General features: G+C 47.5%; 10 protein-coding genes across 10 annotated transcripts; 5 read left to right on the top strand and 5 right to left on the bottom strand.

Annotated features, from left to right (window-relative positions):
* Positions 1-223: 223 nt before the first annotated feature.
* On the top strand, positions 224-2,016 carry TRUGW13939_05916 (uncharacterized protein; the record flags this gene model as incomplete). The annotated part of the gene is made up of 2 exons (XM_035489074.1): positions 224-293; positions 368-2,016. 2 exons carry the CDS (start codon positions 224-226, stop codon positions 2,014-2,016), a joined length of 1,719 nt encoding a protein of 572 aa, XP_035344967.1.
* A 203-nt stretch (positions 2,017-2,219) lies between these two features.
* On the bottom strand, positions 2,220-2,981 carry TRUGW13939_05915 (uncharacterized protein; the record flags this gene model as incomplete). Its single annotated transcript, XM_035489073.1, has 1 exon — positions 2,220-2,981. The coding sequence occupies one exon, from the start codon at positions 2,979-2,981 to the stop codon at positions 2,220-2,222; it is 762 nt and encodes a 253-aa protein (XP_035344966.1).
* A 731-nt stretch (positions 2,982-3,712) lies between these two features.
* Positions 3,713-6,518, top strand: TRUGW13939_05914 (uncharacterized protein; the record flags this gene model as incomplete). Its single annotated transcript, XM_035489072.1, has 3 exons — positions 3,713-3,719; positions 3,837-4,531; positions 4,596-6,518. 3 exons carry the CDS (start codon positions 3,713-3,715, stop codon positions 6,516-6,518), a joined length of 2,625 nt encoding a protein of 874 aa, XP_035344965.1.
* A 559-nt stretch (positions 6,519-7,077) lies between these two features.
* On the bottom strand, positions 7,078-8,060 carry TRUGW13939_05913 (uncharacterized protein; the record flags this gene model as incomplete). Its single annotated transcript, XM_035489071.1, has 3 exons — positions 7,078-7,560; positions 7,624-7,952; positions 8,018-8,060. The coding sequence occupies 3 exons, from the start codon at positions 8,058-8,060 to the stop codon at positions 7,078-7,080; spliced, it is 855 nt and encodes a 284-aa protein (XP_035344964.1).
* Positions 8,061-8,505: 445 nt separating this feature from the next.
* TRUGW13939_05912 (uncharacterized protein) lies at positions 8,506-10,412 on the top strand (the record flags this gene model as incomplete). The annotated part of the gene is made up of 3 exons (XM_035489070.1): positions 8,506-8,861; positions 8,928-9,325; positions 9,385-10,412. 3 exons carry the CDS (start codon positions 8,506-8,508, stop codon positions 10,410-10,412), a joined length of 1,782 nt encoding a protein of 593 aa, XP_035344963.1.
* A 141-nt stretch (positions 10,413-10,553) lies between these two features.
* Positions 10,554-11,039, bottom strand: TRUGW13939_05911 (uncharacterized protein; the record flags this gene model as incomplete). The annotated part of the gene is made up of 2 exons (XM_035489069.1): positions 10,554-10,581; positions 10,633-11,039. The coding sequence occupies 2 exons, from the start codon at positions 11,037-11,039 to the stop codon at positions 10,554-10,556; spliced, it is 435 nt and encodes a 144-aa protein (XP_035344962.1).
* A 658-nt stretch (positions 11,040-11,697) lies between these two features.
* Positions 11,698-12,917, bottom strand: TRUGW13939_05910 (uncharacterized protein; the record flags this gene model as incomplete). Its single annotated transcript, XM_035489068.1, has 2 exons — positions 11,698-12,354; positions 12,420-12,917. 2 exons carry the CDS (start codon positions 12,915-12,917, stop codon positions 11,698-11,700), a joined length of 1,155 nt encoding a protein of 384 aa, XP_035344961.1.
* A 1,005-nt stretch (positions 12,918-13,922) lies between these two features.
* TRUGW13939_05909 (uncharacterized protein) lies at positions 13,923-14,204 on the top strand (the record flags this gene model as incomplete). Its single annotated transcript, XM_035489067.1, has 1 exon — positions 13,923-14,204. One exon carries the CDS (start codon positions 13,923-13,925, stop codon positions 14,202-14,204), a length of 282 nt encoding a protein of 93 aa, XP_035344960.1.
* Positions 14,205-17,147: 2,943 nt separating this feature from the next.
* TRUGW13939_05908 (uncharacterized protein) lies at positions 17,148-18,793 on the top strand (the record flags this gene model as incomplete). Its single annotated transcript, XM_035489066.1, has 2 exons — positions 17,148-17,496; positions 17,553-18,793. The coding sequence occupies 2 exons, from the start codon at positions 17,148-17,150 to the stop codon at positions 18,791-18,793; spliced, it is 1,590 nt and encodes a 529-aa protein (XP_035344959.1).
* A 944-nt stretch (positions 18,794-19,737) lies between these two features.
* Positions 19,738-20,946, bottom strand: TRUGW13939_05907 (uncharacterized protein; the record flags this gene model as incomplete). The annotated part of the gene is made up of 1 exon (XM_035489065.1): positions 19,738-20,946. The coding sequence occupies one exon, from the start codon at positions 20,944-20,946 to the stop codon at positions 19,738-19,740; it is 1,209 nt and encodes a 402-aa protein (XP_035344958.1).
* Positions 20,947-22,589: the final 1,643 nt, after the last annotated feature.

The raw sequence follows: 22,589 nt of genomic DNA, 5'->3' as shown, positions 1-22,589 counted from the left end.
AGCTCCCGTAGGCTTAGGCAACTTGGGAGTCGCGTCCGCCAAGCTCGGACCACCTTGTAGGTTTAGCTTTCCGCATCAAATGTCGTAACGAAGACCTTGCGCATGCCAGTCCAGTCTCGCACCAGAGCCCTACGCCAAATATGACCATTGATGACTGAACAGCGGCTTTCAGGAATTTTATACTAATTGGTATTCTACTCGATTTTTGCCCAAAGTCCTGAGAATGCTCAAGTCCACGTATCCTGCGCCCCCTCCGCTACCACCTGGGTGGACAGAGCATAAAGCTCCATCCGGTCAGATACCATCCTTTAAACTGAAAAAAATGAGTAGAGGACGCAAAACTAATTTATTTTTCTATTGATTAAAGGTCACTTATATTATTATAATTCCGAAACCAAGCAATCCACCTATAAACGTCCAGCCGCTGCGCCTGCGCCGGCACCGCCTCCAGTCCAAGTCGACTCTACTTACAAACCCGAAAACCTTCCTCCATTCTCTTCCACTCCATATGGACCTGCAGCGAGTAACTTCCCCGGCGCACGCACTCATGAAAACTGGAACCAGCAGTCTCGGGGTGGCTTCCGTGGTGGGAGAGATACTCGAGATCGGCGACATCGCCAGCCAGAGGATCGGCCGAAAAAGAAACATGTTATCCCAGACTGCAGCCCATGGCTTCTGGTTATGACCAAGCTAGGTCGACGCTTTGTTTATAACCCGGAAACCAACGAAAGCTATTGGAAATTTCCTGAAGATGTCTTGAAGGGAGTGGTAGAGTTTGACCGCTTGCAAAGAGAGAATAAAGAGAAAGAGACACATAAAGATCGAGAAGAGCCCCAACCAGAACCTGTCACCAACCAAGAAAAACAAGATACACCACAAGATACACCACAAGCTCAAGACTTGGACAAGGCTGCCGAGGCTGCCGAGGCTAATGAGCAAGACAGCGATGAATATGAGGAAGTGGAAGTGACTGATAGCGAAGGAGAAGAAGGGGAACACTCGAATAAACGACCACGAACAGGAAGTGAGGGTGATGACGAAAATAAACTCCTTGAATTTGATGAGGACGACATTGAATATCAGCTGAGGGCCATGGGAGAAGAATACGGGTTGGACCCCGGCGAGTACGGAGAACCTGACGAGGAGGGTTGGGAAGAGGGAGCAGAAGGAATTTCATTAACAGACGAAGAAGCCACGGCACTTTTCCGAGATTTGCTTGATGACTTCCGCCTCAACCCTTTTACTACGTGGGAAAAAGTTATCGAGGAGGGCCGTATCATTGAGGATACCAGGTACACTGTTTTGCCTACTATGAAATCACGACGAGAAGTGTTTTCAGCATGGAGCCGTGATCGAATCCAGGAAGCGAGAACGCGCAAGGAAAAGGAGGAAAAGAAAGATCCACGGATAAAGTATCTCGCTTTTCTTCACGAACGTGCAACGCCCAAGTTGTACTGGCCTGAATTTAAGCGTAAATACCGGAAGGAAGACGAGATGAAGAGCACTCAGATGTCGGATAAAGATCGCGAGAAATTCTACCGCGATCACATTGCGCGAGTGAAACTCAGCGAGAGTACCAAAAAATCCGACCTGTCAACACTATTAAAATCGATCCCACCGCAACAACTGAATAACGCATCAAACCTGGAATCTCTCCCTTCAGCAATCTTGACTGATATTCGATATATATCTCTTCCATCCAAGATTCGCGACCCATTGCTAGAGACATATATCTCTACTCTACCCTCGCCTCCGGATGAGGACTTGGCTGCTCTTTCTGTCGAGGAACAGGAAGAGCGTCAACGGAAAAGACTAGAGCGAGAACGACGTGAAAAGGCTCTCGCAGAAAGAGAGCGACGAGTTGAAGAAGAGAAGCGGCGTCGGAAAGGTGATCTGCTCCGTGGGAAGAGTATGTTGCGACAAGAAGCAGCTGAGATCGAGGATGCATTGCAAATTAGGGGCAAGGAGGGATTAAGAAAATACATGGATGAAGGTGTGAACGAAAAGGAAAGTTAAATAGTATAGTTGTCCCAGCTACTCAAATTTTGAATTGATGTAAACGGTTCACCGAGTCACCCGGGCCAAAACTGAAGTCAACTTATTACGTTACAAACTAAGTTCAAATGTGAACTGGGTATCTGAGTCTTTTCTTCCAACATAAAATACAGAAGATCGATGTGTAGATGCAAAAGCAGGAATTCTCATGCTCGTATATTTTTTCACCGAAACCTCCAGTCATCCCAATCGGCGTCACCGTCAGCATCAGCTTCATCCTCTTCTTCACTTTCGTATCCTTCCTGCTGGGTGGTATTCTGGGCTTCGACAGTGGCATTGGCAAGACCATCTTCTCCGGGTACATGTTGCCTCAACTCTTCGCGCTTGGCCTTGAGCCGTTTTACTCGCTCTTCCAACTGCTCCATTTCCTCGAATTCTTCTTCTAAATGTCGGGCAGCATCTTCCCTTTCGCCCTCTGCATCCTCATTTTCTAGGCTTTGATCTTCTTTTCGTTTTTGTTGTTCGGCGGCGAGCTCGTCAGCAGTGACTGGCGCTGCAGATATAGTCGCAGCCGCCACCGCGGCAGCAGGAAGTGGCGCTCTATGTGTAGGTGCAACGACCTCGCGTTCAAAGGCCGCCCACTCATCCTCGTTTATTTGTTGTTGAGGTTTTGTAGAAGACGAGTCAATTTCTTTGTCTTGGTCATCGAATTCGTTTTCGAGCGTAGGACCGGCTTCCTCATCTTCTGAAAGGCTGTCGTGCGCCGTCGTAACTTCGATGTTTTGGTCTGGTCCCGGTATATTCGCGTTATCAGCAGCTTCGGGAGTCTGATCAAGCCCAGGAGTTGTAGGTCGCGACTTTTTGCGCGTCACATCATCGCTGGCCTCGATCTTTCTCTTCTTTGTCACTCGCGTTCCAGAACTTCCACTCTGCGCAGACGATCGAGACGCGAGTTCGCTTCGAAGTAAAGACCGGACATCAGCCATGATTGTGAATGAGAATGTCGACAATTTTGCAAGACTGGAAAGAGTCGGTGATGAGGTGGAAACAGCACAGCAAACGGGGGGTGGTGGTATTATTTTCGTATCCAGCTGAACACCGAGCCGCCTATGACGAGATGTGGCGCTAAGAAGGGCTGCGCTCGGGCCATCACCACTGCCAGAAGAGGAATGGACGCACCCTGTGGCTGGTGCTACATGCCGGAGACTTGTGGCTGGTGCTCTCCGCACTTTCTGGGGTCACATGACCGCGCTAGGCTGCCTTAATAATACTCTGCTCCTCGCGCCTGAGATTCCAGCGCCTTCAACCGTCTTCTTTCTTGCTACTCATCCATCCGTCTCGCCACACAACCGATACTCACCCGACCACGCGCCATATATAATATCGCGGTAGCGCAGACACCCATATTTGACCGTCTTCTTCTCGAAGTACACCCACTTAGCCCTAAATACTACCCAGCGGCAAGGTCGGAGGCGCGTCAGCAACAGACTGCAGTCAATTTAGCGTGTGGTTATCACAAAGGACAGGCTTGCATCAAGTAATATACCTGTTCGCCCGAGTGTGAATCCCGCGTTTTAGGATTGCAATTTGTATTTGTCTAGCAATTTCATGACGTAGAAAGCCCGGTCAAACCGCGGTCAGCGCAATTTGCGCAAACAAGCTTTTCAAATTACACGTAGAATTACAATTTATTCTTGACAACTACAATATATCGACCATGGCTGGTAAGCAAAACATCGAGCACCGCATTCCCCACCAGTTCCCAGGTCCTAGCGAGGAGCTAATAATATGACCTGGGACCTCCTTTCTGTTGGAACCTCGAGCTGACCGCATTTTAATAGATGAGCCTCGACGATCGGGACGAGCCACGAAAGGGCAACACAAAAACCTCGACCTAGTCCAAGATATGCCTTCGAAGAAGTCGAGGACAAAGGGCCAAGGCAAAGACCGGTCTTCAAAGCTATCCACCGAACCTACGCCAGGCCCCAGCGAGGAGGAGGAAGAGATTATTCGATGCATCTGTGGCGAATATGAGGAAGAGGAAGACATTGAACGGGACATGATCTGCTGCGACCGTTGCTTAGCCTGGCAGCATAATGATTGCATGGGCTTGTCATTCGACAAAGGCGCGCCCCCTGACGAATACTATTGCGAGCAGTGCAAGCCCGAGGACCACAAAGCTCTTCTGGAAAAGATGAACCGTGGAGAGAGGCCTTGGGAAGAAGTTGCACAGCGTCGACAGCGAGAGATCGAGGAAAAGAGGGCCGCCAAACGGAAGAAGGGAAAGAAGGGCAAGCGAGGTGGTGCCAGGCCAAGTGATGTCAAGTCACAACAGAGTGCGCCGTCAACTCCTGCACCAGGTCCGACTTCGCCGAGCCCTACTAAGGAGAATTCTGTTACAGCGACATCACAGACAGCTACCGAAGACCATAAGAGCCCGGCACCAGCCTTGGCCTCGGGGGCCGGTGAATCAAAGCCCCCTAGCACGCAGAAACGGAAGTTCGAAGACCAAAAAGAACCCTCTACGCCTGATGTGGTGAGTAATTACATATTCCTGATAAAACCTACAATGTGATTGCGTAACTAACTGTCAAATACAGGGCCCCAAGTCAAAACAACAGAAGCTTTCAGAGCCAAATAAGCTTGTCGAGAAGGCGAAGAAATCTTCACCAGCCCACTCTCGGAAAACCAGTTCTGCTGAACCCAACTCTCGCAAAGCTTCGGTTGTAGAAAAAGGGTCTGTGGATGTTGTTGAGAAACCAGAGGACATTGACAGCGAGCCTCGCAAGAAGGTTGCCATCCATTTGGTGAATCTTTTCTTAGACCAAGTCGCCGTGGCTCAGAAACAAGGTGCTTATAAGCTACCAGCCGACAAGCAAGCAGAGGATATCGCGCGGCCAATCGGCCTTGCGATTGAGCATGCTATGTACGTGAATATATGCGGCGGATCTGGCGACCCCAATGACGTCTACAGGAACCAGCTGCGAACAATCATGTTCAACGTCAAGAAGAATTCTGTTTTACGTGATCGTTTACTCACTGGCAGCCTTGCCCCCGGCGTTCTTGCTACTATGAGCTCCCAGGACATGGCTAGTGCAGAACAACAGCAGAAGGATGCCGAAATCAAACGGGAGGCCGAAAAACAACACATCATTATGCAAGAGCAAGGTCCACGGATCAGACGTACACACAAGGGCGAGGAGGTCATTGAAGGGGATGGCCAGGCTGGTACGTCGGAATCGATCTTTTCATCGACGGCTGTTCATCGTGCTGCCGCCGACGTTGAAAACCCCAGCCCTCAGAGCCCGTCTGCACCAGGCTTCGTGAACCCCAACTCTAGGCATTCACAGGAGTTCAATGCCGACGGAAAAGGAAACGGAGCGAATGGTGATATTGGTCGTTCTCATTCTCCAGGAGCGACAAACCAAGACCACATGTTCCCGGAGGTTTCACCGCAACTGCACCACCCACCACCCCCTGGTGGCAAAGTCCAGGCCGACAAGGAGATTGACGATCTTCTTAAGGATGAAGGAACGGAATCTCCACCTTATTCCCCTAAGGATTTCGAAGGCAGTGATATCTGGCGCGGAAGAGTGTCTATGAACTCCCTTGCTGACTTTGGCTCGACTGCCAAGCATGTTGCAGGCGCCGATTTGAGTGGCAAAATCCCGTGGAACGAGCTGATACCGTCAAATCTCGTAATAGATGGGCGCATTTCTATTGAGCTTGCCAGCAAATATCTCTGTGGATTGAGATTCAGCAACTCGACCGATGTATCGGTGGTGGCAATTCCAGCCCCGGATTCCCCGGCTGAACGAGCGGAATTCGGTAAACTTTTCAGTTACTTCACTGATCGCAAAAGGTATGGTGTCGTTGGCCAGCATCCCATTGCAGCCGTGAAAGACACATATCTCATCCCCATCGAGGCTGGAGCGAGCCAGAAACCGGAGTTTCTTCAACTCCTTGAGAACAATTCGATTGAGGATCCAACGCCTGATCAAATGTTTCTCGTTGTTTTCGTTGTTAAGAGCGATGACCACCCACCGTCTGAACAAGCTACGCCTTACCATGCTAGCCCATTGAATTCAACCCCCTTTACACAGCAGCATGGCCAGTACGCTTCTCCTTCGCCAGCACTGCGGCAGGTTTCGCAGGCACCGACTCCGGTGACCGGACCAGCACCTGATCCCTCAATTGCCAACGCCAGTCCCTTATCCCACGCTCTCTCTCAACAGGGGCACAGCAATGCATATCAAGTACAGCAGCAGCAGCAAGCTCATGGCCAGCCACAGCAAGTGCCCTTGACCGGGGCTGCAGCTGCAGCTTATGTTCTCGGACCCCAGGCAAAATCGCCGGCGATTGAGGAGCTTCTACAGAAGGCTCCCTCGGCAGATGTTGCACAATTGAACATAGTTCGAGAGATAATCGCAAAGAATCCCTCTGCTGCCAATGATTATGCCTCGTTGATGACTGCTATCCAGCAATACACGTCGCCTGGTCAAAATGGCCAGCTAGGACACTAATCTTGGTTGTCCGACTAGCGTATTACTTTCTATTACCTGCGCTATCTCAAACGACATTCATAATTCCATTGAAGGGTCGAATCACAACAACATTTCTGGTTGGTTCACCTATATCACAAGGTGGACCACCAGGAGTCGTGAAGTAGATATGCACAGCAACTATGGAAATGACTACAATTTTTTATTGTCTACTAGCAATATTTAAAAAGTATAGCGCTCAACGTGTCGGGTTATTTTGTGTTTTTCTTTTATGCCTGTACATAAATATGTTGTATGTAGTTCATTGTCGTTTAGGAGTTGGTCGGGTTGGCTTTTTAGTGAACAAAGCTTCGACGAGTAACTTCAGCGTGACAAGCAGTTGTTTAACATTGATATTAGTTTTCAAAATATTGAATTACGCAGTTAAAAAAGGAAAAAGAAAGTAGTAATAAACGGTTGAATTGCTGTTTTGATAAACGCCTGCGCTATGCAACATTTTGAACGGAAGGTATATAAGAAAGAACATCGGAGTCGTCAAGTGGAAAAAGAAAATCAAATCTCTGCTGTACAAAGTTTGACCTTACCATCTACCACCCCCTTTCTTTCTGTACCCTCCACCTCCACCGCCAGATCTTCCGTATCCTCTGCCACCGCCGCCTCCTCCACGTCCTCCCCAGCTACCGTCATCGCCATAGCCATCATCATGTCTTGCTGGTGGTGGACGGCCTTTCAGCTCCTCCCTGAGCCTTTTAAAGGTCTTGCGCATGTCCGAGTAGCCCATATGCATCTTTCCATAGAAATGATCGGCCAACCGGCGATCGTTGTCTAGTCGACTCAGGTATGCACCGCAAACATCGCAGACTTGCAGCTTCTGGTGGCCAGACGGGCCTGATGTGTCTGATAGATTTTTGAGTTCGCGTTCGTGGGTTTCCTTTTGATGCTTGGCGGTGCGGATCTTGAAGAGTTCGTTCATTGCCAGTGATACGGAACCCATCTCGCCCATCACAGACACTTCGAGAAGGCCGGAGTTAATCGTTTTGGTAAGCTCCGATATTTGTTTCAACTAGACGGGTGTTAGTTCAATAGGCCTAGGTAAGCTATTAAAGGTGGATCTGAGGAGCAATACCAAATTGTTTGTCTGCTTGATCTCATCGGGCGTTTTCTCAAGCCGACGCTGGGCGGAATCGATACGCCTATCGCATTCATCGATATACTTTTGCATGTCGCGCATGTAATCGTAGTCAAAGCCCCATTTCGCCTTCTCGCTTGCAGAAGCAGCTTCGTACTCCGCTTTCAGACCTTCGCTGTGGACTTTCGGACAAGGGCCCAGATCTTGTTTTGTGTTGGTGAACTGATCATGGGGACACGTGCCGACGAGGTATGATCGACAGACCTTTGGATCACTAATGGTGAGCTGTGCATTGCGAGATGCTGCCCCGCCCATGAGCTGGTCGGCTGTTCGAGGGGGAAAAGTCAGTACATTTGCTGTGATGATTTTGAGGATCGCAGAGAAACTTTACCTCCCATGAGCTGCTCCAGCAGCTTCCTCTGCTCCGCTGCCATTTTGAGACGACTGTATATAAGCTCTCCTTGTAGTTTTTTGAGTTTCCAGCTGGACGACAGAGAACTGGTTGTGACAAGAGGTGAAAGCGCGACCTCAAAAGATTCCTGGTCCCTTTTCGGCGCGCTAGTGGCGGTTGCGCTTCTGGCAGCCAATCAGATTGGCGCTTACACTTGGGCAAGAGAACACCATCAAGAGATGGATTGGTATGAATATACTTGAATTATAAGACAGGTATGTTTTATTAGAATACTCTGCTGAGTACTCTTCGGTGAAGGAGAAACATTGGTGAGCGCATAGTACAAGGCGGGCTCTGCCCAATCGGAGCTTTCTCAGCTAGTTTACCCCATCCAACTCTCTCCAGTGTCATTATTATACTACGAACAACAATAACAATAACAACCTCGTGGGCCAGTCCCAGAACACCACCTCGCATACAATGCCGGGATGAATTTCCTTTTCCCGTTTCTCGCGATTCTCGCGGTCTTTGTCGCCGACTGTCTGGGAGCGTCCGACTACCATGAACGCCTTGATTTACAGCCCCTGCCCGGCTCGTCGCTGCTGGCCTCGTTCAACTTTCGCAGTAATTCGTCCGTGTCTTCGTTTGAGAAGCAGCATTTTCGCTATCTCCCTCGCTCTTTAGGCCAGATCCTACAACATACGCAGACAAAGGAGCTTCACATTCGCTTCACGACCGGTCGATGGGATGCTGAGAGTTGGGGTACAAGACCTTGGGAAGGGTATAAAGAAGGCGCAACGGGTGTTGAGTTGTGGGCATGGGTCGAGGCCGAATCTGAAAAAGAGTGAGTGCAAGCCAATTTTCGATAGCTTTTGGGATTGTGTATGTATTAATGCTGCAAACCATACAGTGCGTTTGCCAAGTGGATATCTTTGACGCAATCCCTCTCCGGCCTGTTTTGTTCCTCTTTGAATTTCATCGATAGCACACGGACAACTCGCCCTGTCGTCTCCTTTGAGCCTCGTGGAGATCATGCCAATTCTAGCCAGCTGCACCTGCTTCACGGCACACTGCCTGGCGAGGTGGTTTGCACCGAAAACCTCACACCGTTCCTTAAAATGCTTCCGTGCAAGGGGAAGGCGGGCATCTCTAGTCTCTTTGATGGACACAAGCTATTTGATGCCTCCTGGCAAAGCATGTCTATCGATGTCCGACCTACCTGTCCGTCCGGAAACGAGGAGTGCCTGGTTGAAATCCAGCAGAGTGTGGACATGGTTTTGGACATTGACAGATCTAAACGCCCTCGTGGTACGTATATGATGACCATGAAAATGTGCAACTGCCTCTAACATTGATAAATTACTCAGATAACCCAATTCCTCGCCCTGTTCCATCAGAACAACTTGTTTGCGACCCATCCAAACCATACAACTCTGACGATACATGCTATCCTCTTGAGAGGAAATCCGAAATTGGATGGACGCTTTCCGAGGTCTTCGGACGCTCAGTGAAAGGCCACTGTCCCTTGACTGACGAAGGGTATGGGTCATTAACTGTTTGTATGAAAGTGCCTAGTGATAGATCCGTGTTTGTCACAGAGGGCGCGTCTGAGATAAGAGGCTCCGACGAGTTTTCGAGATGTTACGGTTTACCACCCTCTAATGATTTCGACCTTATTTTACCGGAAGAGGAAATCAAAACTCATGTTCCCTTGGAGCAAGAAGTCTTGCACACCGAGCGAACCATTATCGGGCATGGACAGGAACGGGGAGGCATGCGGGTGATTTTCAGGAACCCATCTCCTGTTGACTCGGTCGATTTTATCTATTTCGAGTCGCTGCCTTGGTTTGTGCGTCCTTATCTCCACACTCTACAGGCCACAGTAGTAGGGAATGATGGGGTATCGCGCCAGTTGCCATTCTCAGAGATCATCAAAGGCATCTATTACCGGCCTGCTATTGATCGTGAAAGAGGCACCCAGCTTGAGTTGGTCCTCTCCGTTCCCGCCGATTCAACTGTGACCTTGATATACGACATCGAGAAAGCTATTCTGCGATACACCGAGTATCCTCCAGATGCAAACCGAGGGTTCAATGTCGCCCCTGCGGTGATACGCATCTTGGGCAAAGAAGATCAGTTGTCTGTCTACTTGCGGACAACCGGGTTATTACTTTCACTTCCTACGCCAGACTTTAGTATGCCCTATAACGTTATCATCTTGACTAGCACCGTCATGGCGCTGGGATTCGGAAGCATTTTCAACTTGCTCGTTCGTCGCTTTATTCCCGCTGATGAACCGGCTCTTCGTGCGCAGAGTCTTAAAGCTCGACTGTTGAGCAGACTAGTCGTGCTGCGTGATCGGTTTAAAGGGAAAACATCCAAACAGACTAGTTAAGATTAAAAGCGTTAATCATAAGCTTTATACAGATGATGTCAAAATACTATAGTAATTTATTGTACACTACACCAAGTTTCCACGTGATAAAAAAAAAAATATCTCAAGTATTCCCGAATCCCTTTTCTTCCTCTTTTTGGATCATTCTCCACGGTCATACTTGGTGATTCTAAACAAAATCAGTTCAAGAAACTGCTATACTCAAGGAAATAACACTCACCGCCCTATAACTCCCTTGAGGAATTCAGTTCCCGTCAACGTTTCCGGACACCCAGGTTTATGTCTCATGAAACTATGATCTTCCGTTGCACATGTCGGTTCTCCTGTTGACGTAGTCCGATTATACCCCCCGGCCTCTGCAAACTGTCGAGCCGCGTTGTTCCCTGCTGCTTCTTTTTGCTGACTCAGTCCCAAGTAGTTACCAAACGAAGCTGCCGGGTTCGGCGATGGTGTGTGTCCAAGGCCATGACCGGTGCTTGAGACAGCTCTGCCGCCACCTTTGTGAAACCCTTTATCTCCAATTCCAGAACCGCCGTCGGTGTTGTTGGCAGGGGTGGGAAAGGCACTGGTGCCTCCTGGGATCGAGGTCCTGGGGTGGTTTTGTTCTTCGCCGGCGCCCAGCGTCATCTTTGAATACTAGTGGTGCGTGCTGGAAGTTTTTTTCGGGGGGCTCTATTTCTGACGCTTTGATAGTTGATACAAAACGGGGGTTTTACTTTTTGTAAAAAATGGGGTCGGATCCAGCGTTTACATGTTTCCTGATTGTGGCGTACAAGGAACGGTGATATCACTGTGAGCGAACGACACCAGGCTATGTCATCAGTTAATCACCAACCGCGTTGCCATGGTCGGCAAAACTTATTGCCAAATCCAGTATATAATAAACAATTAGAGAAAACACGGTCAAAGTGACTGTGATACTAGGTACAAGTCTGATGGCGCATAAACGCCAGGGGGACGCAGAACGCAGTATAGAATCATGTTTTAACATAACCCACTTCTAATGGGCTACTAAATTCGAAAGAGACCGTATAGGGTATGGCATCCAATAATCGCTCGCGATTAACTGGAATGAGGCCTTCATGAACTGGGTCAGGGCTAGAGATTATCAATTGATATAAAAAACATCGAATTCCTCTTGCGTGTACAAAGGGATGTTATAGTCGAGCCAAGATCAATAACTCTATAGTTCCATGTATAGTAAAAAATATTACGTGACGATCGTTGCCATAAAAAAAAAAAAGAGGTATAAACAATATAAGTACAGGGTTTATAAGGGCGTAAATTAACTGTTTTCGGCCAAGTCAACTTGGTCTGCCCAAGTGCCTTCAGCCGGTGAGTCCAGGGCAGCAAACGGATCTACCACCGGCGGTTTGACAGTATCTGTCGTAAGCTTCGCTGGAGCATCGTTGGAAGAGCCTCCTGGAAGAGACGGAAATTCGCTTTCGTTATCAACACCGGGTGCCGAACGGGCTTCTGTCGTAGCTGGGTTCTCGTCGCGATTTTGATGACCGCGGCCTCCTCGTCCCCGACCACGACCACCTCTGCCTCGTCCACGGCCTCGAGGACCAGGACTTTCTTCAGTTCTTTCGGGATAATCGTTGTTGTTTTCGCGCCGTGGGGTGCCGGTAACACCACCATGCATGCCCCTTCGAAACTGACTGCCGCCACCTCGGCGGCCACTGTAATCCTCTTCTTTCTTTTCGGCGTCCCATTCACGCCCTGTCTGTGCACCCAACTTGCGCATTCTGTTCCGTTCGCGCTCGTTGTCCATGACCTTGCGGTTCAACACTTCCTGCCGGCGCTTTGCGGCAGCAGCTTTCTCACGCTCGTTGAATGAAGCTTCGTCGGCCTCGGCGCGAGCATGCGCAGCTGATCGCTTGGCAGCGTTGAGTTTGGCTGCTGCCATGCGTTCAGCTAGTTCCTCGTCGGTGAGCTTCGGCTGTGTGAAGTGTCAGTGGTACTGGCTGTTGGATAGCTTGTTTGGGTAGAAAACTCATCCCATACCTTCTTGATGCCACCGGTCTTACTGCGGTCTCCTCGCACTGCCTGTACATGGTTGGCTTCTGTCTTAGCCGCAGCGCCTTTGCTTTCGCTAGCATTCTCGTCGGTCTCTTCGGCTGCCTGTACTTCAGGCTGCTCGCTGGAACTGCTGCTGTCTTTTGGCCCAGACTCTGCCTTGTCCTCTTTCGCGACAGCTGCATGCTTGCTCCCAGCATCCTGGCCACCTCGACCGCCACGCCCTCGCCCTCGCCCTCGGCCGCGCCCACGATCGCCGGATGCGCCTTCGCGAGCCTGTGCTCGAGTCTGTCGTGACGGGGCCGGTTCTTGCGTGGCAGGCTCTATCGGTTTGGGTTCTTCGACGGATGGCTCATCATCATGCACATGTTGGATTTGTTGCTCCCCAGAGATAGGGACGATCTCGTCATCGAATAGATCGTCCGCCCCTCGTGTCTGGGCAAATTCGTCGACCGCGACAGTAGGGTCAGCTAACGTATCAGCCATTTCGAGCGCGTTTTTTTTTCGGTGTAGATCGGCCGTCTTGAGGCGCGCCAAAGGGGGATTATTTGCGCGGCGGCGAATATCTAATTTTCCAAGTTCACTGAATGGGAGCGCAAAAAGCTGTGGAGGTATATATCTCGGTACTACCGCAAGAAGTACAGCAAACGAGAATTTGCAATTCAAAAAGGTTCGCTATGTTCAATAGTAAGAATAATAGGTTGAATAACGAGCAAAGAATAAAGATATATGCGGCCCACAGTGGTCCTGATTTTGCCCCAGCTTCAAAGGCGGTGAGTCAGTGTCGGATTCGTACCCACTTCCTTTTTAGCCAAAAAAAGGCGTCCGAGTGGGGCTCTGTGCGCCCTCATTGGGGGTTATCCTGCGCCAAAGCTTGCTCTCTTTTGGGAAGTAAGAGAGCATATTGAATTATAACTGGCTTACACGCACGCAGTGTTATAGCATATTGATGCTGTTTTCTTGTATCTTTTCATGGGCTAATGATTATTCGCTATGTTTATACTGGCATCTAGTTATTTTATAACGCCGGCCGAATAGTATGTGGGATCTAGATGCTCCATCCGATGATAGTAGATCTTCTAGAACATCACTCATCTAGTCCTCAATGGATCCTTCGTGTTACGACGGGGATTGTCTATTGGTAATGAATGTGGATGCTCTGCTCTGCAATAGGCCGACTCCTGAAGCACTTGACTCTGAAGAACTTGCCTCTCTAGAAGCACTAAAGAACGAGATGAACCAGTTCCTCGCGCAAGGCTCCGACATGGTCGAAGGGGCTACCATGAAGGTCACGCCAGTATCTTCTTTCTTTCAAAAATGGCCTGGTCAATCTTCGAACATGATGCCATTATTCTTCATGTACTAACATTCTCCCTTCTCCTCACTCATTCATCGTACATTGATACGCCGATGTTTTTCTCTTTTCCACAGAGGCGTGACGGTTTTTCGAGCATTTCACCGCAGTTATGCATCCTCTATCAATTGCTTTCAATGTGTTCGCGTTCAGCTACCTACGATCACAAGCGAACCGACGGGACAATGACCAGCACCTGGATCTACACCGTGCCCAAGAACCCGTCGAACCTAGCTCTGACTCGTCAGAATTTGACTATGGATCTGACATCAGTCGACCTCTTGATTTCAGATGACTTGTGTGGTGACAGCTGCACTGAAAGACTAGCGATCTCTTGGGCAGTCATTCTACGGTTCAACACTGGCGCCAACAACTTCTCCTGGTACATTGCCAGAGGTCAAGCAGTCCGACTTGCCTAAACCTGCCCCAGTCGAGCCATCTTCTGCTCACGGGGCCCAGAGCGATCCTATGACGTGATCTTATTGGCAACATACGTGAAAACATTCGTGACATTTTCCATTAGGAACTCCGTGACCACCTTTGTGACCATGGCCATGATCAGGATCGCCAAAAGAGATGGACCGACCGAAAATGAAGACAGCGTCGTTAATGAGGAGGTATTTATGTATTATGTATTAAAGAAGTCACGATGGTGGCTCACAACTCAAGAGATATCGCTTGTATTTCAGTATTCAATTGTTCTTGTCGTTCTCTCCATGTTTCTGCTCCAGCTAGTCAAGAGTAATCTGGAGTAGAAGACGACCAGTACGTACTCCATCCTCTTTTTGCACACTGACACTGACAAATCTATAAGTGGGTGAATTTAAGGGGGTGACTAGTCCAGGATCGTTTAGAGAAGTCAAATACCCTCGCCATGTTTCGCCCTCAGAAAGAGAGTGCCATTTAAGCAAATTTTAACGACATTGAACGCCAGCTATCTCAACGTTGAATACTAGTCATCCCAATGTTGAACACTAGCCATCCCGAGGCTGAACGCCAGCCATTGCGATTTTGAATGCTAGCCGTCTTGATGTTGAATACTAGTCACCTCAACTATGACTACAATCATATTCTGTGACCTACCAATTTCCGGCGCGAGAATATCACTTTCTAGAGATCCACAGAAATGACCTAGGGAAGATAGGACAGCGATGATTAGTTTTGTGGTGATGATGATGACTCGACCTCGACATCTTCTTCGTCGCCTATACCTTCACTCCGCACGCCCGATATCCAACACAACTGATTTAACCATGGCTCGCTTCACTGTGGCAGGAAGGGGGGATTTTTGTGACGTCGGTAAAGGGAAATACATTCAAGTTTGTACTCATCCCACCTCCACGAAGGCTGGATCGGCACAGTAAGGTGTGGGCTGCCTAAAGCCTTCTTCAGATATCCAGTGTCGACAGTCACTATTTACCTAGCGGCTGGGATTATGTTTCAGGGCTTCCTCTCAAGACAAGCAAGGTAGGGTTGTGGTCCTCGCAGATGGCGAACTCAGCATTCTTACAATAGAAAACCACAAGACACGCACTCATATCGAAATCGTCCTCCGGAGTTATTTCAGCTGGGCTACAGGTTTTGGCCTTTTTGCTGGGGCACTTGGCCGGGTCGTCGGCTTTACGGCGCCTGTTGACTAAAGCTACGACTTTACCAGGCGCAGGCAAGTTGTGGATCTGGACAAAGATGGCCCTAAAGTGGAAAGAAAGTGCGCACATAGTTCAGGTCACCATTTATCTCACGCTCAGCAGGCGATCACTTGGATACTAGGCCAACACCCCGAACCAGAACGCCCAAAATAAGCCCTCGGAACCCACCCCCAAGCGTACACGAAACGCCAATAACTCGACCGTTCCTCAACGCAATACACAACTTCGCCCTCAACTACAATCACTGTTCGCCCACAGGTGCTACACCGACAGCCCTCGCATGGTAGCATCATGGACGCCAGCACTGCCACCGGTACTCGTCGCCCAGATGAAAACCTGCTCGCATCCCGGCCTCGCATGGTCGCGAGACTGCAGAGAGTTGATTATCAGAGTAATGGTTGATTAATGATTACGGCCTCTATTTTACGAAATCACAAAAGGGCGGGCTAGTCATTTTTGGTAAGAGGCAACAGAAGGCACCGATTTGAAGGCGTATATGGCTTTAATGCCATATAGAGGTGTTGTGGGCGTTGATGGGTTTGGCTTTATTCATGTTTGTTGGCTTATATGCCCCTGGCCAATCTGCGGTCGGTTGCAAGCTAATGACGAAAACAGTTTTTATAGGTGATCCTCCCACAAATCCCGTAATTATCCTATACCGTCAATTCAGTTATTCTTGGCAGGCAAAGCTGTCTAATCCAGAGCCCAAACCGTAACTGGGCAACCCAGACCGACAATATTGGCGGCAAAATGGTCAAGAACGCTAGGTTTGGAATTTCGCTGACCGAGAATACGTCGTCTATGAAGAGAATGGGTCCTCAATCAAGCCTTTGATGTGCAACAGGAGCACTTGGAGGAAAAGGCAAAAGCGAGGTAGTTGTCAGCCTTCCAGCTCGGGGAGTATAGGCCGTAGATTGACTGCCCATGAGGTTAGGGGTGCAGCTGTCAAGATTATACATATGCATACTTGATCTAGTACCGGTTACCGTTCCTTGACGTTGAAAAATTCGTCAGGTCACCAACTTGGTTACATACACTGGGCCGTCGCAAATGTCGCGGCGTAACAGATTTCTATACGTAGTGACATCCTGCGACGTACCAAGAATGTAGTGACGTTACAAAAATGACCCTACGTTACAGAAATTTTGAGACGTTTATATTTCTAGATACATTATGAATTAAATAACAATTTATATAGAAATAACATGTATTTTTCGTATTATAATATGTAGTGAGAAAGCTACACTTACTATAACCCTAATGATGTCATACCAGCTATCATCAGAAAACAACACCAACTTGCGACTGAAGAACAGATTACGACAAGAGAGCCGAGGATCGCGGCCACCACTATCGCCATGGTTGCCGATTGGAAATACCGAATCTCCCGATCGGCGCAAGAATCGACTTATCTGGGGTACCCCACACTTTGACGGTGTTGTTTAATTGGATCCCCAGACTCGCTTTTCTGTGTGCCTGACTATCTATAGCATCTGCCCTCTTTGCATGGTCTGCTTTGATTGATGGGATTTCGAAGGATCCCATCAATTGAAGAAAGACATATACCATCCTACATCTCCGCTCGATGGATACATAACGTAGTCACCCGCTGTCAAAAGACCACATGCTTCTCACTCGACTTTTACTGCAGAGATATCCATTTTTGAAAGTCTTTGACTAAAACCTAGAACGCTCGCGACCGCTCACCTTCCGATGTTGTCGACATTACTGTTATACCTGTCAGCTTGCCTGTGGCTGGGCTTTAGCTCAGTGACGGCCGCAGAAGATGCCTTTGTGACAAAATGCCTTGGGTTCGGAGATCGTATTAATCTTCCCCATGTTACTGTCAATTTTGCATCCTATATTCCTGGGGGCACTAATCTGTCTCTGGCGGATAGTCCCCCCTCCTGTGGTGAGAGCAGTCAGCAGGTATTGACAGATACATGCCGTGTGGCAATGGCAGTCACTACATCGAACAGGAGTCAGATTACATTGGAAGCATGGTTTCCGAGGAACTACACCGGGCGCTTTCTGAGTACAGGAAATGGAGGAATCTCTGGATGTAAGCTTGCTTATCAAATGGAAATCAAAAGACCAGAAAAGCTAATACGTGTCTAGGTATTCAATATTATGACTTGGCCTATACTGCATCTTTGGGTTTCGCCACCGTTGGCGCCAATAATGGCCACAACGGTACTTCTGGTGAAGCATTTTATAAAAACCCCGATGTTGTCGAGGACTTTGCCTGGAGATCTTTGTATACCGGGGTCGACGTAGGCAAGAAGTTGACCGACCAATTCTATGATGAGGGATTTAACAGGTCCTATTATCTGGGATGCTCGACTGGTGGACGTCAGGGTTGGAAGATGGTTCAGAGCTTTCCTGATCTCTTCGATGGCGTACTAGTCGGCTCACCAGCGTTCAATTTCGTCAACCTGATTTCATGGAGCGGCCACTTTTATCCGTTGACTGGGACATCGAATGCCTCGACATTCGTAACCCCGGCACAATGGGCAGCTGTGGGCGAGCTGGTCCTTGATCAATGCGATGGTCTTGACGGTGCCAAGGACGGCATTATAGAGGACCCGGATTTCTGCTTCCCCAAGATTGACAGCCTTGGATGTGCTTCTAATAATACTACCACCTCAACATGCCTGTCTGATGCCCAGCTTCATACCGTCAAATCAACATATCAACCTCTCCGTGGAGTCCACGGTGAAGCTCTCTACCCACGCATGCAACCAGGCGTCGAGGCCGAAGAAGCCTATATTATGTACGGTGGTCAGCCATTCTCTTACAGCACTGATTGGTACCGTTACGTGGTCTATAGCAACCCGGAATGGGATCCTCTTAGCCTCACCTCCAAAGATGCCGAGGCTGCTTTAGCCCAAAACCCGTTCGATATCGAAACATGGAATGGAGATCTAGAGCCATTCCGCAAAGCCGGTGGCAAAGTATTGACGTACCACGGAATGGCCGATCAAATAATCAGTTCTGATATTTCAAAAACATACTACGATCGGGTATCGGAGACTATGAACCTGAAATCCTCTCAGTTGGATGAGTTTTATAGATATTTCCGGATCAGCGGGATGGGCCACTGTGGAGGGGGTGATGGAGCAACTGCAATAGGCAATCAGTTGACTTATTTAACAAGCCTCGATCCCCAGGACAATGTGTTGATGGCACTAGTTCAATGGGTGGAAAAGAGCATTGCCCCCGAATTTGTCAGAGGCAGCTCGGTGGCGGCTAATGGGTCTGTGGAGTGGTCTCGCAAGCACTGCAAGTATCCTGAACACAACATCTATGTTGGACCGGGAAATTACACGGATGAAAATGCGTGGAAGTGTGTCGACTGAAACAGATGTAAATATTGAATCGTCATATAGTCCCCATCTCTTTGTTTATGAGTCATAGGTAATCTACCTAGAGATAGATTAAAAGATAATTCCAAGAAGCTTTTATAAAAATAAAGTAATCTCTACTATTTTGAGTTTTTTATTTTTTTTTCTCTTTTATAAAAAGCTTACTTGAAAAAATAGAGCGAATAACTTAGCTATTTTATCAATTGACAAATCACATCTTAGATTTGTATTCTTATTCAATATAATCAGTTAATCACGCTCCAATAATAAATCTAATAATAAACTCGGCTTTAAGATGCTTTATATTTTTATTAATATAATGGAGAGTCTTTTAGACAGATTTTGTCTAGCTCTTTTATGCTTATAAAGCGCGTTTGGTGTTGTTGGTATGCTTTTAACCCATGTGATCGAAATAGACTTTTCCGTCGCGTTCTATGCTACTGAAACTGGCTGTTCTAAACGAGCACTGTATTAAGTGCCATATGAGACGACCATGGATGGCCCCTGTCTTCCATTGGAACCACTTAGCACCGTCTATGTAACTAGGGGCAATAGCTACTGATTGCAGATTTATATGGGTCAACTGGTAAATAGCTTTCAGCTTGGGATGGTACAATAGAATTCGAATACCAACCGTATAGCTATCAAACAAGTAGGGTATCAATATGTAATTTTTCTTCGTGTAGAACCCAAATAAGCATATGGTACATTCTATTTCTGGTCCACTGTCTTTTCCTCCTGCTTGTGCAAATTCCATTTTCCTTTTCAGTTAATAATAGAGGATGTGTCGTATGTCGTTGCATCCATCCAACCTCGAAACCGGACTCTCTCTCTCCCCCTATTAGTGTTGGATATGGGAACAGTCCTTTGTATCAATTACCACGCCATTGAACAAAAGTTGCGTGTTAAACTTTTAATCCGCAGGTAAATTATCGAAATTATCCCAACAGAGCCTTGATTTCGGCCATAATGTTATCAGCACAATGCTGGCATCCAAAATGTGAGTCCATCGAAGTATAGAATCTAGTGGCGTAAACAAGACACCGCAAAAATCCAATGGCCTCTTCACGAAGCGGGCTGTCCATGCGTTCTGTGTACGCTTTGGCAAATGAAAGAAGTAATCCCAAGGCCTTGCTTGTTGTATCAGCTAGGTTGGGCTGAGAAAATTCAGAGTGATCCTCGCACATCGTAGCGGTTGATGTATTGCGAGAATCGGATTTATGGTGAGAGGCCGTAACACCGTCAACAACCTTTCTAAAAGCTGCAGCATTGCGGAATACAATCCGTGTGGATGCGAAGACTGTTCTGTTGATGATAAAGACCTGATGCTCCTCACATTTTGTAATTGGGTATATCCAAACAGTTTTTGGAGGTTGGTACCCCTTTTTGCCTGGCTTTTTTCTGCCAGGTAAAGTCTGTTCTCTCGGTGATGCATGCTGACATTTAGACAGCATACTCGCTTGTTGACAGTACTGGCTGTTGCAAGCGGCCACAATGACAGATGGACTAATAGGCATGAGTAGGTGCGCTGCCTTTGGCCGACTTTGGTCATTTGTTTCCCCGACAAAACCTTCAATATGTACAAGATGGTCTCCTAGTAGGAACTCTTCCGCACCGGTTGTCTTCCAGATATGCAGCTGCGTGTTGCTAATGGTCTGATAAAGCTCAATCGCGTGTGTGGCTTTCTTATAGAATTCATTACTTGCACCATCATCACTCGGTCTTTCGGTTTCCTTCCACTCTGAAAGAGTTTCCAAAGAACCCTTCAAAATCAAGCGCAGTAGGTTGATCCAGGTCTCTTTCCTCTCCATGAACGGTGTTGTCTGGAGCACACCATGTGGATCGGCCAAATGATCCCGAAAAAACCGTGTTCTGAAGGCTGAAACAGCGAAGAACTTTTTGATCGAGACGATGTCCCTGTCAGATAATGTGATCGAGCAATCTTCCCCATCGTTCCCTGACGAATTTACTTCCTTTTTCATGGCAGAAAATGGACGACTGGTATCCGATTCCAAATTCATGAGCAATTTCTCGATTTCGTCTCCAGAAGTTGATCGGTAAAGATTCTTTTCTCCAAATGTTTCGTTTAGGTTCTGCTCTCGTGTTTTATTGAGGGAGAGATTATAAACGTTGCTGTTTTGTTCCATGGTGCAGTTTGTGGTTAGTCTTATATGCCTTCAAACATTGATATTAGAGAAAAGCAGATTCGTGTCACAAACAGGATATCATCTTTAGAAAATGGCCGTAAAATAAACCTCGGAAGGGAATGTTGGTATTGATCTCGCTCCATGATTGGTTTTTTTTTGGGAATAGCTTCGACTGCACATGTGAGCTCTCAGGCAGTCTTCTCACCAATGTTAAAATAGGTGGATAGCACAGGTTTGGATAATTATTATCTAGGGAAGTTTCTCACCACTGCGGCTTTTAATAAGCCCCCCCCCCCACAACTCTTCTATGACTCAGACCTGTAAATGGGGGTTAGGACAATCTCTATGTGTGATAGCACTCCGTTACTGCAGATAGAATAGCGCCACATTTTGGTTTTTCCTACTAGGTGGCGTATAAAATCGGCCGAATTCATCCATTATCACTGCCAGTTTAGTTTAAATCCTCGGCATGTAGTGGATTATTATTATACTCAAAATTTGGAAGATGCAGGGATTAAATTTCGACCGGTTAGATATATCCGTGCTTTCTTCCGGAAAATTCAGCCTCACCAATCGTTCAATGTTTTCTGGAAATACTGACTCATAGTTTGAAGGTACTCATTTTGTTTTCCACGCTAAATTACAAGCTGAATGCGTATTTAATATTCACCGATAAGAGAGTATTTATTGTTACCCCTAAATAGGCAAGATCTGCCAACCAAAAGGACAATAATGGCTGTGCCTGGAGCATTTTGTGATGTATCACATTTTATATTGTTGGGTGGATAAAATTAGAGTTAGCCGCGGGCACGCGGGACGGGGCGGCAGTCTTCCTCCGTGCCAAGGAATCCGCTCCATTTCCAAATAGGGCTGCTGCTCGATGGTTAGTGTGCTTTAGAGTTTCTTAGCCACGGCTGGAGCCTAGAGTGGGCTGGGAATAGTGACGACAGCACCGAAGAATTAGCATAAAACTTAAATCCCCCTATCTTGTACGAAGCACGAAGCTCCTAGGACAGACAAAAAAAAAACAACGAAATGTTTCTTTGGAGTAGTGCGAACGCGCCAGTCATGTGGCTTCGATTGCTTCTAAAATGGCGCATGCGGACATGGAATTGGATGGGAACCACCTAATTATAACTCAATGCCCTAGTGTGTGATCAAAAACTTGACCGCCTCCGTCAGGTCAGTGTCAGTTCAGTGTCAGTGTCGGTGTCAAAAATTTGATGTGCTCTGCCATTAGAAGACTCGTTCTCTATGATAACCAGAGCTGTTTGTTTTGGCCTATCGAATTGGGTTGGGTGGCTCCTCCAACGCGCTAATAGTGGGCTACAACAACGGAATAACTCTAACCTACAATATTAGATCTAGAAATAACCTTATCTCAAAGTTATAAAGAATTAAGCCTATTATATAAGCTTATAAAATAAAGTCTATTTATAATCTTAATAGATAGATTCCTTCTTGATACTTATTATTTTAAAGAAGAGTACCTCTAAGATAAAAATTAACTATTTTTAGATTAACATATTGTGAGGCATAGTATGGGAGAGAAAGGATGATCCTATTCCGGTCCCAGTACGGGACGACTAAAGCTATCGGCGTTCCAAATCCCACTACATAACGAAAAAAAAAAAATGCCGGTG

This window comes from Talaromyces rugulosus, chromosome III (assembly GCF_013368755.1).
Source record: "Talaromyces rugulosus chromosome III, complete sequence".
In the NCBI taxonomy this organism is placed as follows: Eukaryota; Fungi; Ascomycota; class Eurotiomycetes; order Eurotiales; family Trichocomaceae; genus Talaromyces; species Talaromyces rugulosus.
Note: the sequence above shows the minus strand (reverse complement) of the source record. Positions and strands in the feature narration are given on the sequence as shown.